The following is a 17,464-nucleotide window of genomic DNA, read 5'->3' on the forward strand; positions in this document are numbered from 1 at the left end:
GCTGATTGTCCACCGGACAGTCAATGACATGATAGATGTAAAAGCTTAAAGCTCATTTGGGGTCCAACTGACTGAGCCTCTCCTCGTTAGAGGGATGAAGCTGGCCATAGAAAGCTGGGAGAGTGACGGTTTGCAAATGCTGAAAGGAGACAAAAAATTATATTATTGCTGGACGGCTGACTGTGAGAGCTCGTTCCCGCAAATAGCAGCGTCAAAAAACTACAAACTTATATTTGAAGTGGAGCCAAAAAGCAATGTAGCAGTGAAGAACATCAACTTTCAGTTGCCTATGCTAATGAAAACCCTACTGCACCTTCAGAACTACTATTATGTGGAGCCAACATAGGCTACAAGTCTCGATTATGGTGAAAACAGAGAATTGTAAGCCACACTGGATTCCAATAACCTTACTTACGGACTACAAACAATACATAGCATACAGCCAGAATGAATTTCAACCTATAAAAATTTGACTATGTGACTGCAGCAATAAAAGTACTTCACCACCTTTCAGTTGAATTATGACAGACAACAATGAAAGCAAACTTCAGTGCAGAACTTAACCGACAGACGAGGCTCCTAAAAAATGGGGCAGTTTTGTCTGCCCATCAATTAATGGCTCATGGTACTTTGAAAAACTTTACATCACTTTTGGTTATATTCCAACCACTAACTATTGATCCCAGACTTAAAACTGTTCCTCCATAAATGATGCTGTGGATTTCACAAGATGATACCTGTCACTTTATAAAAGCATATTAACAAAAGAACTCACTGGAGAAGAGAGGGAAATATCCCTTGACGACGTCCCTGGCAACCTATCTTTATCAGCCAGGGGATTAGAAGGATCATGGTAAACAGTGAGAGAACGTCTAACGCTTTGCTCTGGAATCCTAGAAAGATAACAGAATACATAATTAGATCACAAGAATATACTGCAGAGAGCAAATGAGATGATCTTTATTTAAGACAAATAGGAGTAAAAGAAGAAAAAACCCTCATACACCAAGCACAAAGCAGATTGATGATTGCAGTGAGTTTAATATACATGAGTATTGACTGATGTGCATTATTTTAATCTGCAGTAACTGAAGATGATATCTTCCGATAATGGAGAAACACCAAAGTGGTATATAAGAGATTCATAACTATTGTTCAATGTGCAGCTTATATTCATACTTAAGACAGCGAGGTTGTACACTTTCCCACTGAAAAAGTTATTACAATAGGGGGAGAACACACTTTTTCCGATTCAAACTTTGAACAGACTGACAAAGTACATGGTCACAAATACAATTTGTATCACACAGGTAGAATTTGTTTATGAAAAACTTTACACAGCAACACTAGCCTCAAGTCACAGCTCCCACATAGAGGTTCAAAGTTTGAGAAACATATGTAAAAAGTAAAAGTTGTTCTGATGTACAAAGTATTCAATCTGTAGAGTCTTCATCCGTGAACTATATAAGCAATACTTGGGACCCAGGACATTTTGTTTACATGCATCAGCAGTGTCATGCGGCATGCAAGTGCAACAGTACTTGATAACCTCCTTTACCCAAAGTGCTACAGCCAAGTGGGCATCAGAATATCTGGTTATGGAGATGGCAGGTGGCCAGTACAAGTATGAACTGCAGAAGGAGCACAACAGCCACATGGAACAAAGTTCCTGGTGATATTTATCATTCTGCAAATAATGGATACCATTTCCTATGACAAATAACCCAGGAACACAAACAAATTTGGATACAGGGGCCTACGATAATAAAAAAGAAGCAAAGCTCCTCAGACACCTGGATTTAATCTGACTGGTCTCCTTGGTGCCGAGACTTGAGATCCAACTTCAAAGTAGGCATATGCCATCTGATACAATCAACAAGCAAGATGCAAGAGACCAAGAAATCTCAGAGCAACTCTCATGGAAACCCAGGTCGAGGCTGAAGTATCGGAATCATAGCCCGAACGTGATGACTTATCATAAAGGAAGGCTCTACACCGATCAAAACTGCTCTGATGAAGGGAAGCCTCTGCAAAGGAGGCAGGTGTGACCTCCGCATGTTGAGCGAGAAGCCAAAAGATCTTAAAGGGTTTGTCATCCTTTGGATATTACGTAAGACTGACTAAGGAAAGCCCACTTCAGAAGCAAGTCTTAGAGGTAGGGAAAGATTTTTATACCCAAACTTCTGTACCTCACTTTAGTCCTTTGCACCCCAATCACAGTAGTGCACTTCTAAGGATCCCTAGTACTTCCGAAGATGCACCTACACACCGTGACAGAGTGGCGGCCAACAGGAGAGTCCAGGTCCAGTTGCAACTGGCCAGTTGCAGAAAAAGGCCTTTTGTAACTTGTTACACCACTGTGGCTTAACAGTTCATCCTTATGACCCTTAGAGTCCGCTTCTTTTTCCTCAGAAACAGAAGTCTGGTAGACACAGGATACGCAAGGATGGTTTGACATCCTGCCTTCGCCCTTTGAAGTGTAAACGATCTTCAATGCCCCCCTTGCATATTCTATCATGTTCAGATGTGTCCTCTCTGGCCATTCAAGTCAGTTTATTGTTTACTCCTGGGAGCAAGTTCACACTTCATTCACACCTATTTAAATGCTACTTACTGGCTGGACAAAGTGGCCAAAATGCAGATTTAGCTTCCAGGAACATAAGGCAGGGCAAAGTTAACTTTCTAAAAGGATTTTATGTTTAGGAAAAAACAGACTTCATCATAGAATTGGATTCTTAATACTATTAAAATGATTGGTTTATTTTTCTAGCTAGTCCCTTTCCCAAGAAACAGTATCTTAGTTTAATATTGCATCCCAGTACTTTCATGTAGAGCAGCCACAGAAAATAAGATTTGCAGTTTTTCACTGAAAGGATATATTTCACAGTAAGCCTTTACATGTCCTACTTTTAAATACTTTGCAGCCTGCCTTATGGACAATAAGACCTACTTAGGGGTGACAAACATTTAAAATGTAGGGTTAGGCCTGTCAAAAAGGGTTATTTTGACACAGCAAGTTTACCTACACTACTGGTGGCAGGCCTGCAGTCATGTTTACATTGTCACTATAGGAATATACTAGGGACATGTAGGTAAGGAAAATAAGCCAATCAGGTGTCTACCAATTTCATCATGTTGAAAGGAGGTGCAAAAACACTAACACTGGACAGCAGTGGTAAAGTGCACAGAGCTTTATATCCATCAAATGGTTCAGCAAAAAGCAAAATAAAATTCGGGTTTACCCTGCAGATAGTGAAAATTTTGCACACATACCTCGTGTTTGATGAAGCTGAAGAGTCACACTCATCAAAGATCGTGAAAGGAAGGCTTGGCTGCACCGTCAAAGCTGTAGAAATGGATTCTGAAATGTATGAACATATTAAATGTTTGGCATCCACACATTTCTCAATATTTCAGACAACAATGCTAGTCAATCTTAAGCATCTCTTTCAATGGAGATGTAGTATTAACGAACAAGTTACTTACCTTCGATAACGTCTTATCCAGTAGAGACTATCTGGCTGCACGTTCCTCAACTTAGAATTATCCCCAGGCTTCAGACTGGATCCAGAAATTTTTCCATGAGCAGTACTCCTGTGTGCCAGTAGGTGGTGTGAGTCAACTCCGCATGGCGTCATCATTTGTGGGGCCTATATAGGCTCCACCCAGGCATGCGGTTTCTTTTTGCAGCTTTCCATGCTAGGAGCGATAAGCCACGAAGAACACTGGCCATTGTTGTGGAAAACTAGGGCCTTGAAAGGGTAACAGCCCTTGCCCTAGAAATCTGTGTGCAGAGCGGGGAAAGTTGGGTGGGTCGGTAAGGAATCTGCAGCTGGATAGTATCTCTATAAGATATGGGGTTATTGAAGTTAAGTAACTTGCTCATCTAATAGAGACTTCTAGCCGCAGATTCCTTACCTTAGAGTAGATACCCAAGCAATCCCTTCCCAGGAGATAGGTCTGCAGATAATTTTTTGACAATGAAGTCCTGCAGAATCGAACGTCTAAGCAGCAGTGTTTTGTGAACGTGTGCATTGAGGCCCATGTTGCTGCCTGGCAGATTTCTAGGCCTAGAACTCAGTATGCTAACACAGGGGTTGCACCTTCAGCTCTGGTGGAATGACCTCAATACTTCAGGAGGTTGCTTTTTGGCCAATGCGTAGCAGATCTTGACACAGAGTATGATCCATATGGAGATGGTCCGCTGTTGCACAGCCTTTCCTTTCTTTGCTTCAACATACCCCAAAATGAGTTGGTCATCCACCCAGAATTATCGTGTCTGGCCAAGGTAGAACAACAGCGCTTTTTGGGTCTAGAAGGTGGAGTCACTTCTCTTCCTTGGGGGGATGAGAAGGAGCATAAAAAGTAGGCAGGGTGGCAGACTGGCCTACGTGAGTTGACACTTTCGGAAGAAAGGAGGCTCTTGTGTATAGCACCAGTTTGTCAGGATAGATTGTGAGGGAAAGGAGGCTTGGATGATAAAGCCTGAAGCTCGCCGGCTTTCCAGGCAAATGTTATCAGTACGAGGATGGTTATCTTGATAGTAAGTAGCCTGAGAAGGCAATTATAAAGCAGCTCAAAGGGAGCGCACATTAGAAGTGTCAAAACAATATTCAGGTCCCACTAAGGCATGAGAAAGGATAGAACACATGTTGAAGACCTTTCAAGAACCTATTTATAACAGGGGGTTTGAAGAGGGATGGCTGATTAGGTAAACGTAAAAAAACAGAGCTAGCAGAGAGATAGCCCTTAAGAGTGCCCAGAGCAGAGCCCTGCTAGGCGAGAGCAAAATAAATAAATAAATAACTTGAGAAAGGGGGGGGGGGCAGAGAGAGGATCAATTTGCTTTTCTGAACACCATGCCACAAGTTTTTGCCAACAGCAGGCATAAACAGTCTTAGTGGAGGGACAACTGCCTGCCAAGATAAAATCAGACTTCAGGAGGAAGGTCGAAAGCTGTCAACAGTCACCACAAAATCTCCATGCAAGAAGGGGAAGAGAAGTCTTCCCTGATGCTGCGATAGACAATCCTTCCGAAGGTGAAGCCTGATAGGAGGATCTATGGCCATGCTCAACAGCTCAGGATCCAAACTGTGTTCGGTCAGTGCCACAAGGATGACTTGGGCCTGGTTATTACTGATCTTCTTGGGAACTCTGGGCAGGAGTGGTTTGGGCGTAAAGGCTTACAGGAGGCCTGCACTCCACTTGAGATGAAAATCGTCTTTGCGCGAGAGTCACCTTGGAAACTCCAGTGCACAGAACTGCTGACATTGCACATTCAACAGTGGTCAACAGATCTAATCAAGGTTCTCCCCACTACTTAAAGAGACCTTCCACCACTCTGGAGACTCCATTCGCGATCCGCTAGGCATCTGCGGCTGTGTTTGTCCTCCTGGGCAATCGGAGAGCCTGCCAGGTGTTGAACCACCAGGGAAATGCCCTGACGATCCAGCCATGTCCAGAGACGCATGGCCTCTTGACAAAGGGTCATCAACTAAAGCCCTCCCCGCTTGCTGCAGTACCATATGCCGGTGGTGTTGTCTGAACACCTGCCCTGCTTTCTCTTTGAGAGAGGGAAGCAATGCTTTCAATGCCAGTCTGATTACCCTGAACTCCAAAAGAGTGATGTGAAGCCCAGACTCCACATGAGACCAGACACCTTTGATCTCCGCTTCTCCCATGTGGCCGCCCCATACCAGGAGTAACGCATCTGTGACTACTGTCAGATCTGGTTGGGGAAGGAAGAAGGATCTGCCTCTGACCTAATTTTGTTCAAGAGTCACCACTGCAGATCTTGCGCTGTTCCCTCCGAAATCTGGACATTGTCAGAGAGATTTCCCTGATGCTGCGTCCACTGGAACTTCAGGTCCCATTGCGGAGCCAGCTTATGCCATCTGGCACATCTCACCAGCAGGATGCAGGAACCCATATGGCCCAGCAGCCTCAGTCATTCTCACCGAAATCAAGGAAAGAGGCTGAAAAATCTGTATTATAGCCTGAATAGCCTGGACTTGCCACTTGGGAGGATAAGCCCAAAACTGCACTGTGTCCAAAACAGCTCTAATGAAAGGGGGCATCTGCGAATGCAGGAGGTCCACGGTGGTCTGAAGGTGGGAGATGACAGCCTGGGAAAAGCCGGTCTTTAACAGCCAGTCATCGAGGTAGAGGAAAATTGAAACCCCTGACCTGTGCAGATGAGCTGCAACCTTCAGTCATCTAGGGGAACACCTGAAGGGCACTGGTAAGTCTAAAGAGGAGCACTGTGAACTGAAAATTCTAGTGGCCTACTGTGAACCACAAGTAATGTCTGTGGGCAGGCAGGGCGGGAATATGGAAATAGGTGTCCTGCAAGTCCAACGCTACCAGCCAGTCGCCTGGGTCCAGGGAAGATAGAACCTGATGCAGAGTAAGCATTTTGAAATTCTCCTTCTTGAGGATCAGATTGAAGGACTGAAGGTCTAGGATAGGGCGGAGGCCCTTGACCTTTTTGGGCACCAGAATGTAGTGGGAAAAACAACCATGACCTACTACTGGCACAGGGACCTTCTCTATGGATCCCCTGGCCAAGAGAGCCGTAACCTCCTCGCAGAAAAGTGCCAGGTGATCCTCCATCATCCAATCGTAGGGGAGTGGCATGGATGGAGGGGTAATCTTGAAAGAGAGGGAGTAGCCCATTTTGACTATTTGCAAAACTCACCTGTCTGACATGATGGACAGCCAGCGGGGCATGTGATTCTGGGGAAGAGTCGGACTAGGAAGGTTTGGAGGCTGATGCAGAGGGGGGATGGTGGACAGGCTAGACCACTGCCTCCCTGATCCACAAGAACATTTGATCCCACGTCCCTGGCCACGAAGAAGCTGAGCGGCATGCGAGGCATGGAGGAGCACAGACATGGCTGGGCGTACCTTCCGTAGCCACAAAAAAGGAGAAAAGCAGACACAGGGGTGAGGTGAGATGCGAGGCCCAAGGACCTGGCCATTGCCCGGGACAACTTAAGGCACTCTGGCACAGAGTCTGCTTTGTCTCCAAAGAGATGGGTACCATCAAAGGGTATTTCCGTAAGGGTGGGTTGGACATCCCCCGAAAAGCCAGATGTTCTCAACCAGCCATGGTGCATCAAGGCCACTGTTGATGATCTGTCTAGTGAATCGTTGTCTCCAGCCCACATCATATTGTGAACTTTGCTGGATCTCTCCCATCGGCAACATCTTGGGAGAGAATGGCTGGGCCTCCTCCAGGACCTGTGGCAGCACCTGCACAACCGTGGGTGCAATGGTCCAAAAGGAATGTGGTGTTCACAGACCGCAATGCCAGGGTAGAAGACCACATCATCTTCCCGAGTTGATCCAGCCTTTTGGATTCTCTATCTGGGGGGGCAGAAGGGAATGCACCCGGGGATGTGGAGGCTTGGATAACCAAGCTCTCAGTGATTGGGTGTTGCTTCAGGAACACTGGTCAGTTGGAGAAGGCCTAAGGCGGCAGGAGATTGCCTGTTCACAGGAGCCCCTGTGCTGGGTTTAGACCAGATCCCCAGCAGGGATTCAGTGAGGGCTTTGTTAAAGGGCAAAAGGGGTTCAGAAGTGCAAGCCCCAGACTGAACCACCTATATCAGGTTAGTCCTGACTGCCAGTGAAGGCAGCTCAAGGCCCAGGACCTCGGCCGCTCTTCGCACCACCACCGAGTAGGACGCTCCCTCCTCCGTAGCCACAGAAGGGGGAGAAAGCATACCAGTGTCAGGTGAAGAGTCCAGGCCATTTGCCTCACCAAGGTCCATCTGCCAGTCCATGGGATCTTCTAGCTGGTATTTCAAAGGGTGCAGCGACCCATCCCAAACCTCACCGTACCCCAACCCAAGAGAATAAAGGTCAGGGTCGAACCTAGGGAGCAAGGTCCCTGTCAAAGCTGCAATCAGCACGACACAGGTCTGACTTCATGTCCAAGTCGGCGATGAGGGGTGTGGGGGGGCATGAGTCAATGCCACCCGGTGACACAGGCAGCATCAATGTCGGAACTGGCTTCCACTTCGGAATCGCCATCAAACATAGGGAGCAAGGTCTGTGTCTTAATGGAAGATTGGTATAGTAGCCCGCAAACCCTCCTGGAAATTTTTTTTATTAAAAAAAGATTATATAAATGAGACTTTGATTGTTAATTAAAGACTTATCACAGTACTTCCTGTTCTGAGCAAAATAAAAAAAAGGGAGTAGAAGCAAAGCATCATGGCCACCACCTGGTCAGCACAAACTGCCTCAATGTCTGTCAACTTGGTTTCCAGCCGGCACATGGCACCAAGACAAGCCTTGCCCTGGCAGTCAATGAGCTATGCTCAATCTGAGACCAGGGAGACTTTGCAGCCCTGACCATTTCTGCACGTCTTGGCAGCTTTCAATAAGGTTTACTACAACATATTGCTTAGCACCTGGGCCAATTTAGCATCAAAGGGCCGGTCCTTGCTTGGATTTCCAACTTCCTGGAAGGATGTACTCAATAAGCTAGCACCTACATTATCGAACCTTATTGGCTATCGCCTGCGTTTGCCCTCAGGGCTCTTCACTTACCTAAATTTGTTCAACATTTATGTATGCCCAATGACCCAACTGATCAGGTCCTTTAGCCGTCTCACCATTTCATACAATGGTGATAAACAATTTACTCTACATCTTGATTACCAGGTGCCCATATACGCCACCAAGTTAATTTCCTGCTTGCATAAAGTCACATTCTATATGGTGCAGAATTTTTTATACCCTCAATGCTAACAAGACTAGCTTCTACTAGTTGGAAATTCCATTAGGTGCTGACACAATACCCTGTGCCCAAAGACTTTGGGAAAAGCCCTCCATCCAGTCAAGGAAGCGAAATTGCTAGGAGTCCTCCTAGATGAAGGCCCTTCTTTGAAATGTCAGTTAACTGCAGATGCAGCTATGACCCAACTGCAAAAAAAATAAAAAAATTAAATATATATATATATATATATATATATACATACATACATACATACATACACACACACACACACACACACAAAAACGTTGTGTTGTGGCTCATGCACGAGTTCTAGACATGTGATCTTGTGCCCCAAGCCAGAATCCAGCTGCATAAAGCCTTATGTCCCATGCACTTTGGTACTTTGTTTCATATCTATCCCCACTGTATATTTGTATTCAATTTATGTCCCATGCACAGCATCTTTTGTGATACAATCCCATTGTAAGTCTACACTCTGCCTTCCAACTGATATTTTCTGTACCCTGTTTAAAACATTCACCAACAGGCGGCCAAGCTTTGCAGATGCTTGGGCCACATTACTGGCCAGCTCTTCCCTTACACCGCAAGAACAAGCAGTCTTAACTTGTCTTCAGAAATGTATCAAAACCCTGTTAAGTTAATTTTGTCCCCCTATTAACTTTTCCTCCTATGTTGCAGGGGGGCTTATACTGGTGAATAAGCACATAATAAAACTTGTTACTAGTTTATTCATCATTTCAAACTAAATGTTCAAACATTCACTGGGCTGGGAGTAGTCACTGGGCTTTGCAGTATGTCATTGCAAATGATAGAAGTGACTAGGAGTCTGACCTTAAAATGAGAAGTTTCAGAACCTGTTTGGGCTACATAGCCTCTGGCTTCATTCTGCTCTGGGAGGCATCCAAATCAATGTAAAAAGTGATTATTATATGATATTACATTATTAGAGAGGTAACCTCAGATAATCAATTTAAGATCCTTCTAAAGACCCACCTTTTTGAATAGATTTAACTCACAGCTTGATCAGTACTATGCTGGTTCTTTTATTCTGTTTTATTTCTTACCTAGCACTGGGACACTTTTCTGGAGCAACTGCTCGCGCTGTACAAATTCCATTTCATTCATTCATTATGCAAAGTCAGTCTATACCAGTTCCCCAGAATAAACGCCAGTCTGCCTTCAGAAAGCAGAAAATATGGCACAATAAAGTTGCAATAAAAATGATTTTATCAGGTAGGTTTGGTAATGACTGAACTGCCCTTTTCTTCACATGAATAGGACAAACTTAGCAAACTACAACTCAAGGAAAAACGATTTAGCAGTGGAGATCGACACTTCTCTGTAAAAACTGCATCTCTGCAATAACAGACTCACCCCTAAGCCCAAAGGGACACTCATTGTCTTCTGGGAAGATTTCAGCACATTTTCACTCGCCTAACTCTCTGGTGCCACACGGAATGACTGACATGAAGGCAGAGATGTTCTGCAAACGTTCTCACTCAGATGTTTATTTTTTGCATATGTGTTTATGTATTATAAACCAAAAAATATAAATTACACACAGAAATACTGGAAAGACATAAGCTCACCTGATGGTTTCATTTGATAGAGTTCTTGTTCCATCTTAACATCTTGGTTATCTCTAGGAAATAAAAACATATTGCTAACATCAGACTCTGAGAAGTTTCACAATCACAATTAAAGCTCGTATTTAACTGATCTAAAGGATTTGGACTGATATTACAGAAACTGGTCTCCGGTTGCAAGATCAAGCAAAAGGAAACCTATACCCACAAACACAACTGAAACCAATGTCAAGACAGAAGTGTGTGCGATATGATGTAGAAGACAAAGAATCCACACAAAATCTCTGTCCAAGAACAACGAAATACAATTTAACCAATGCAGTCCTCTTCTAGTTGCCTCTACATTGTGCTTTTACAATCTTCAACACTTGATGAAAAAGGAGGTGCTTAAACTGGCTCACAAAAATCAAAGCATCTAACTTGTCTCTTGAGCTTTGCCCACTTACATGCCTGATTCAATTCATTCCAGCACTCAATGCAGACATTACGACTACGGTCAAAAACCGCCCTTTTAAGCAAAATCATCCTCACTCCTGAAACGCATTGTGATCATTGTACTCTTGAACAAACCATCTACTGACCAAACAACCTGGCTAACAATTTGCAGTTCTATCCTATCATGTTGCAGCAAACCAATGGAAAAAAAGGGTACACGAGAACTTGAATACATGGAAGTAAATAGTTTTCTTCATGATGAGCACCAGGCATCAGCGCCTTAAGGTGCATAAAATCTGACCTGGCCTTCACTAGACAAGAGCTCCAATTGGATGGACATTAGAAACCCGCTTTGATGTGCCTCAACTTTCAGCCTTAACTGACATAGTGGATCATGGCTTACTGCTGGGCAGCCTGAGAGGCTCTACTAGTATGTTTGCATCAGCCCACGAGTGGATGCAATACTCATACGGACCGGTACAGTGCAATTATCCTCCTTAAACAAGGTATCACACAGCGTACCCTCTACTGTTCAACATATGTGCGCCTCAACTCACTGCATCTAGAACAGTACCAGGGGGGACATCTACATGTATACTGACAATACTCAACTCCAGGTGGAGCTGGAAAACAAAGATCAGCAACAGTCAGTATGTCCTCATGTCTAGACCATGTGTTTCACTGGATGAAAGTTTCCTCTGCATAAATAAATGAATGGGTATGCAAGAGTTACACTAGGAAAGAGCATAACCAGACTCACTGCATATCAATAGACCTCTGAGCAAAAGTATGTCTACACCCCCCTCAATACAGAGATACTGTTCATTCCCCAGATCAAAGGCGGGCTGATCAAGTGATTTAATACACAACTCTCAGTGCTTTGTAAAATCCTCTTACTCCTCAAATAGACCAATCTGTGAAGCCAACATGATCCCTGGCCATGGATTACCTAGACTACTGCAACATCTACAGCAGGCTACCAAAGAAACCCATCCATAGAGATAAAAGATTATAAGGCCAGAGGGTTACATTGCCCCTCAACCACTACAAGTACAACCACACGAATCCTTCTCTAAAACCACTTTACTGCACCCCGCAGAATGAAAGCAAACATTAAAATTCCACTGTACAAGTCAGATTGGGTCAAACGTCCAAGCTAGCTGTATAAACTGATAATCCACTATGGCTAGCAAGGACCCAGAGCTCCACCACAGCACGCTTTATTCAACGTGCCTATGTCCACCTAAAACAAAGGAGCAGGCACTAGGAAGTCGAGAGCATCGAGCTGTGGAATGCATGAAACACTGACCTAAGGGCAAAAACTGATTACATTCCTTTCAAGAAAATCCTAAAAACACACTATTTGATCTTGCCCTCAAGTAACTTTCAGAATGTAATGGTTGCCCATAAAAATGATCAGTGAAAGATTCCAATTGATAACCTGCCTGGACTCCAACCTCTCAATAAACCCCTACACATAAACCACTGCCACAAACCTTCAGTGCTCTAAAAGACCTCTGAGATTAATAAAAATGACATCATTAATGAGGAGTAACAATCTTTCGAAGGTGTGCATCTCCACACGAGGACACACATCCACCTTTACATTTCATGGTCCAGGTTCTACTGCAGAAAACTAAACACACATGGACAATACAGAGCTCATCTGTTCTCAAACCTACTTTGTACTCAAAGCCGAAGGTTCAGACTCGTCAAAGATCTTGAAAGGAAGGCTTGGGTGAACTGTCATAGCAGGAGAAATTGACTCTGAAACATAATGACATGTTATTAAATGTTTTTTAACAATCTTCGTCTCAATTCAGACAGAACTGTTAGAAAATAAACCGTAACCATTTCTTACAAAGAGAAAGTAGCATTAGCACGAACAAGGCAATTCATTTGTAGTTCAAATAATAATACCACAGTGCTAAAGAAAGGAACAGAAAATTGCACGGTTAGATAAAATAATATAAATGTAGCAGGAAGTAACAACAAGTTTTAATTAAAACAATTAGTTTTAAGGTCAAAATGCCAAAAACCAGCCAACAACAAGAAGGAACACTAAAGCATGGTAAGACCACAAACCAGAGGCATTAAAATGAGTATAAATGTCGAACGCTAGATAATCACAAGTTATTCACTATTGTACTAAGGTTTGTAGTCCTAAAAAGAATTATCTGTGGCTTCAAGTCTGAAGATATTTTGAGCATATGCAACAACACGCTGGGACCTACAGCTGAGTTCTTGCACCGGGAGGTTGAAGCGTGTTGTGTAGAGAAATGGTTCACACAGAACTCAATCAAAAGATAGATAAGTATGTAGAACAACAAAGGTACTGTAAGTGGTACGATTCATATGAAACATTTCACAGGTTGTAGTCCAACACAGTAGTTTATTACAAGAAACCACAATACTGTTTCATAAGTGTGCGTAAGAGAGAGGTGAAGTGATCCCTGTGCAAGATCCCACTTCCAAAGTTTGGTGAAAAATTACCGCAAAAAATACAAGGTGGTGTTTTTGTTATACACAAAACTCCAAGAGGTTTTTTTTTCAGTCCAGTAAAATAGGCCCACAATTGCTTGTATACGTTTAGTTAATGGGAAAACAATCGGTATCGTGTTGACAACATTTCAACCCCACGTAGAATATCAGGGTCTAATCAGGAAGAAATAAAACTAAGGGACAACTCCTCAAGCCCAGGGTAAAAATAACATGGGCAGCCTGCAGTATCCTATCCATTTTGAGCTTCTTCAGAACCAGAGGAAGCAGAGGAGCAAAAGAGTAAAGGAGACGGAGTCCCACAGTATGCGACACGCATCTCCCAGGAAACTTAAGGGAAAAAACACTAGAGCACAAAAAACTTGACAATACAGTGTTCTCACAGATAGCAAAATGCCCTGGCAAAAAGACCTTACAAATAGACTCCCCACTGGGCGGATATACTCAGACTTCTCTGGATGCCAATAGCACTCAGTCAGCTAGATGGCACCAGCCAGCAGATTGCATTAACAACATGTAATGCCAAAGTGGTAGAGGAGAAAACCCACTGGCAAGAGCAACAATGGGTTTCAATTCATCAGGCAGAGCAGTGGGGAAGGCATTTAGATTGACACTGCTGGCTGAAGCCCACACCACGAGATCTGCCGATACTGGGTGCAGAGTCAAGAAAGTTGGGTCACCCAGACCAGTCTTATGGCTATTAGCAATGCTGAGCAAAGCTTCAACCACTGTTACAGCCTTGTTGAAAGCCAGAAACAGGTTTTTTTGCAGGTTTACCGCCACTTTGTGCCCCTATTTAGACTACTAAGTACTGGTGTAATGGCTCTGAAATGCCCTGATCCCTGCTAAACCGGACTTGATGCATGTCCTCCAAAACGTGAAATGGTGTTTAATTGGCATGGCCCCAATTGGTATAGCCCAACTTAAGTGCAAGTCCCTAGTATATTGTACCTGGGATCTGTAAGGTAAGGGGGTCTCGAGGACAGGGAAAAACATGTTTCCCACTTTGCCAATGCAGACTAGAACAGCATTTTTAAACTGCTAGCCCGACTTTGCCATTTAGAGTAATGGCAACGCCCAAACCTCCCTTTTTAATAAGGGAAGTCACCCCCAAGGTAGGCCTACAAAGCCATAATACAGGGCGCTGTGTGATAAAAAGTGGAACATGCACTTTTACATGTTCCAGTAACAAAGTCCTAAATTGTCGTTTTTACTGTGGAAACGCTAGCAGCCCTACTGGCGCGTACAGGGTTACAGGCTGATATCTCAGTCCTGCTAACTTCTGAATGAGACTATTAAAGTTGGTAATGTAAGATAACAAAAGAATCAGTGCACTGAATTGGATTTAATAGTCACATCTAATGTAATGCCACCAGTTGGTGAAGTGCAACTTTAGAAGTTAGCACTTTAGTTGTCCAACGGATCCAGCATCCATTTACTGTTGTACATGGGGGTCTGTTCTGCAGAAAGTTTTCTGCCCTCCTGATGAGATGTGCGAACTCCTCCCAGGTAAGAAGACAACAGACACCTGGGGTGTGTAGCTCCTCCCTTGGTAGCCACACCTCTGCGTTTGACTATGGAGCTCTGGAGCAGAAAGAGGGGTTTTGCCATGTTGGGAGTGGGCAGAATGATGCATCTTGGGATAGCCAGATACCACACTTCCCAGGATGTGGTTGGTTGAAGGTAGACAACCTGGCTACCACCCGCACCCAAAGGGAATTTTCCAAGCATAAATTGAGCAACCCGGGAACCTAGAACTCCGAGCTCAACTGACCTGCAAGAAGGACCAAAGAAGGACTGCCCTCCTGCACCATGGAACGACAGACGCTGCACTGTCAAGGACAGCACCTGCTGAACTTGGGGACTAGCAAAGAAGAGGGCCTGTGTCTGCTGTGTCCTTATAATGGAGAAGTCGTCTCTGGAGCCTAACCAAAGCAAAGAGGCTCCAATGGACTGTTGGCTGACCTATTCACAGCAGAACAAAAAAACTGCTGAGAAGCCCGGTGAGGCATGATCGTAGCACAGGAAACTCATTTATCTGTGGACCTTGCTAGTCACACTGCACTCTAGCAGAGTTGGTCACCTAGAGTGACTAAGTGACCACAACATAACTAACCACATTTTTTGGTGAAAATGTTTTAAAGTGTCAAATTTGTTGAATTTTCCAATACTTGTTTGTGGTTAGGTGAAAGGCTGTGTCAAATTTCACGCTGTTCGATCTGATCAATGCAAATCGTAAAAGTACCTAATATCATACAATTCATTATGACATAAAAAAGTAAGCAATAAAATTAAACCACATATCAGACATTACATCAATGACATGAATTAAAAATACCAGACAAAAACCATTATATATAAAAACACATATGGAGTTGACAAAACTTGCAGAAACAGTAAAGCTGGTCGCACTCAAGTAAAAATTAATTGACAGGTAAAGTTGGCAAATAATATTATATTGAAGGGTATTATACTTGCGACAAATGAAAATAATATGCACATTATCCGGAAGTTAAATCACAAGTGCATACTGGGAGCTCTGAAGACTTGTGCCATCGTAACATGAGCTAAGGGAACAAATTCAATCTAAAATAGATCAGAAGTCTATGATGGCACGGCATACCTAGGGTCAGATAAAATTCAATATTACTGACTTTGACAATGGAATAGTAGGTCAGTATACTCTTGGTCAGGGCAAGGACTTCCTTTTTCACACACACACACCCTGGCAAAATATTGCACGTTTGACTTGCACAATGTCAGCTTTGCAAATAGAATCTGGATCGAAGAAATGATCAGGTCTGCCAAGGTCACTCAAAGTGTGCATCATAGAACACAACCAAGGTATACAATGCCACGGTTCCATACCCATAAAATCCCTTAAAATATCTCAATTGAAAGTAAGTTCACCTTTCAACTAAACTGAAAGTCCCAGGAGCGTTAGGCAAATTTGGATGAAATCGAAAATATATCCTAAAGCCAATTCCTCACGGACTATCTCAGGAGGGACGCTTTGATGGATCTTTAAAATATGCCTCAAAAATGTGTTTTCTTCTACCTGGATAATGGCACAAGACTTGTGTTTCCAGATCTCACACCCAAAGCTAACTGTAGGGATACATTCTGCTTTATAGTGATCAATTGTCAACTTAATGAGTACAACCCAAACATCTTGCAAAATCATCTATACTATATGCAACTCTACTGAAAGGCTGTAAATTATTGTTAAAATATGTCAGTTCAGGTGAGAGTTCAAACAAATGCCACAATATCAAAAATTGTCAACTCTACTAAAAGACTGGCACTAGTCTGCCCTTCAACACCAGGTACTATCCCGGCAGGGGCAGTGAATCAGTCCTGTTCTCAAGCAAGGTCAGGGGAGCAAATCTATTATTAAGCTGAATACTCGGACTAAAGTCTATAAAAGAAGAAATCGCCTTTTCCCTGATTTTGCTTTCCAATTGAGTACAATTGGAAGGTCCAGGGTGCTACTGAGGATACCGCTTGTACATGTATGTATCCCCTCAGAATCCATGTTTTCCACCTCATCTCAGGGCCCAACGATGCTGGTTGTATGGGCCTTAACAGATATGATCTCTGCTTGCTCAGGAGTCGGGTTGGCGTTTGAATGGTTAAGAGCCAATTGATCTTCAACAAATGTAACTTCCTCGGATATAACAAACACCTGCGTTAAGTAAAGTCAATTAAGTGTTCCGAGTTCTTGGTCTCTTATTTAACACATTCGCAGTCTCCCCTTTCCTCTTCCCCATACTAATGAATTAGGGAAGGGGATTGTGGGGAATAACTTTTGAAGACCAGTAAGAGACAGGCCTATGAGTCGGCAACCCATATACTATCAAGTCATTCACCCCCAAGCAGAAGTTATTGGGGGGGGCGGCCTGGCCCAGCTTCCTCTGAGCTCTGAAAGGCACAGGACAGGCCTACACTTTGCCCGTGCTTTGCCTGGGCATGGCACACACACTGCAGGAGATGTTGTAGCACTTTATGCAAGGTGGCGCGGGAGTGTCAGGAGCCCCTCCTCTCGGGGCTGGGCGAAAGCAGTGTTCCCTGGGATCGCAAGTCCTCAAGTAGACCTCCTGACCCACGGCAGCAATCAAAAAGAGAATGAAATGCTCTGATTTACTATACCCTGTAAATTCTACATCTCCGGAACCATCCAGTGGATCTTTTTCGT

At 43.7% G+C, this 17,464-nt stretch overlaps 1 protein-coding gene across 1 annotated transcript in view; it reads right to left on the bottom strand.

Annotated features, from left to right (window-relative positions):
- The window catches only part of BUB1B (BUB1 mitotic checkpoint serine/threonine kinase B), a 248,690-nt gene that overhangs the window by 65,511 nt on the left and 165,715 nt on the right, over positions 1-17,464 (bottom strand). Inside the window, exons 15-18 of the mRNA XM_069208601.1 lie at positions 12,453-12,537; positions 10,339-10,391; positions 3,274-3,361; positions 776-893 (exon numbers count right to left, since the gene is read on the bottom strand). Of these exons, the coding sequence (XP_069064702.1) occupies positions 776-893; positions 3,274-3,361; positions 10,339-10,391; positions 12,453-12,537 (344 nt within the window). The remainder of the gene's footprint in view (positions 1-775; positions 894-3,273; positions 3,362-10,338; positions 10,392-12,452; positions 12,538-17,464) is intronic.

This window comes from Pleurodeles waltl, chromosome 9 (genome assembly GCF_031143425.1).
Source record: "Pleurodeles waltl isolate 20211129_DDA chromosome 9, aPleWal1.hap1.20221129, whole genome shotgun sequence".
In the NCBI taxonomy this organism is placed as follows: Eukaryota; Metazoa; Chordata; class Amphibia; order Caudata; family Salamandridae; genus Pleurodeles; species Pleurodeles waltl.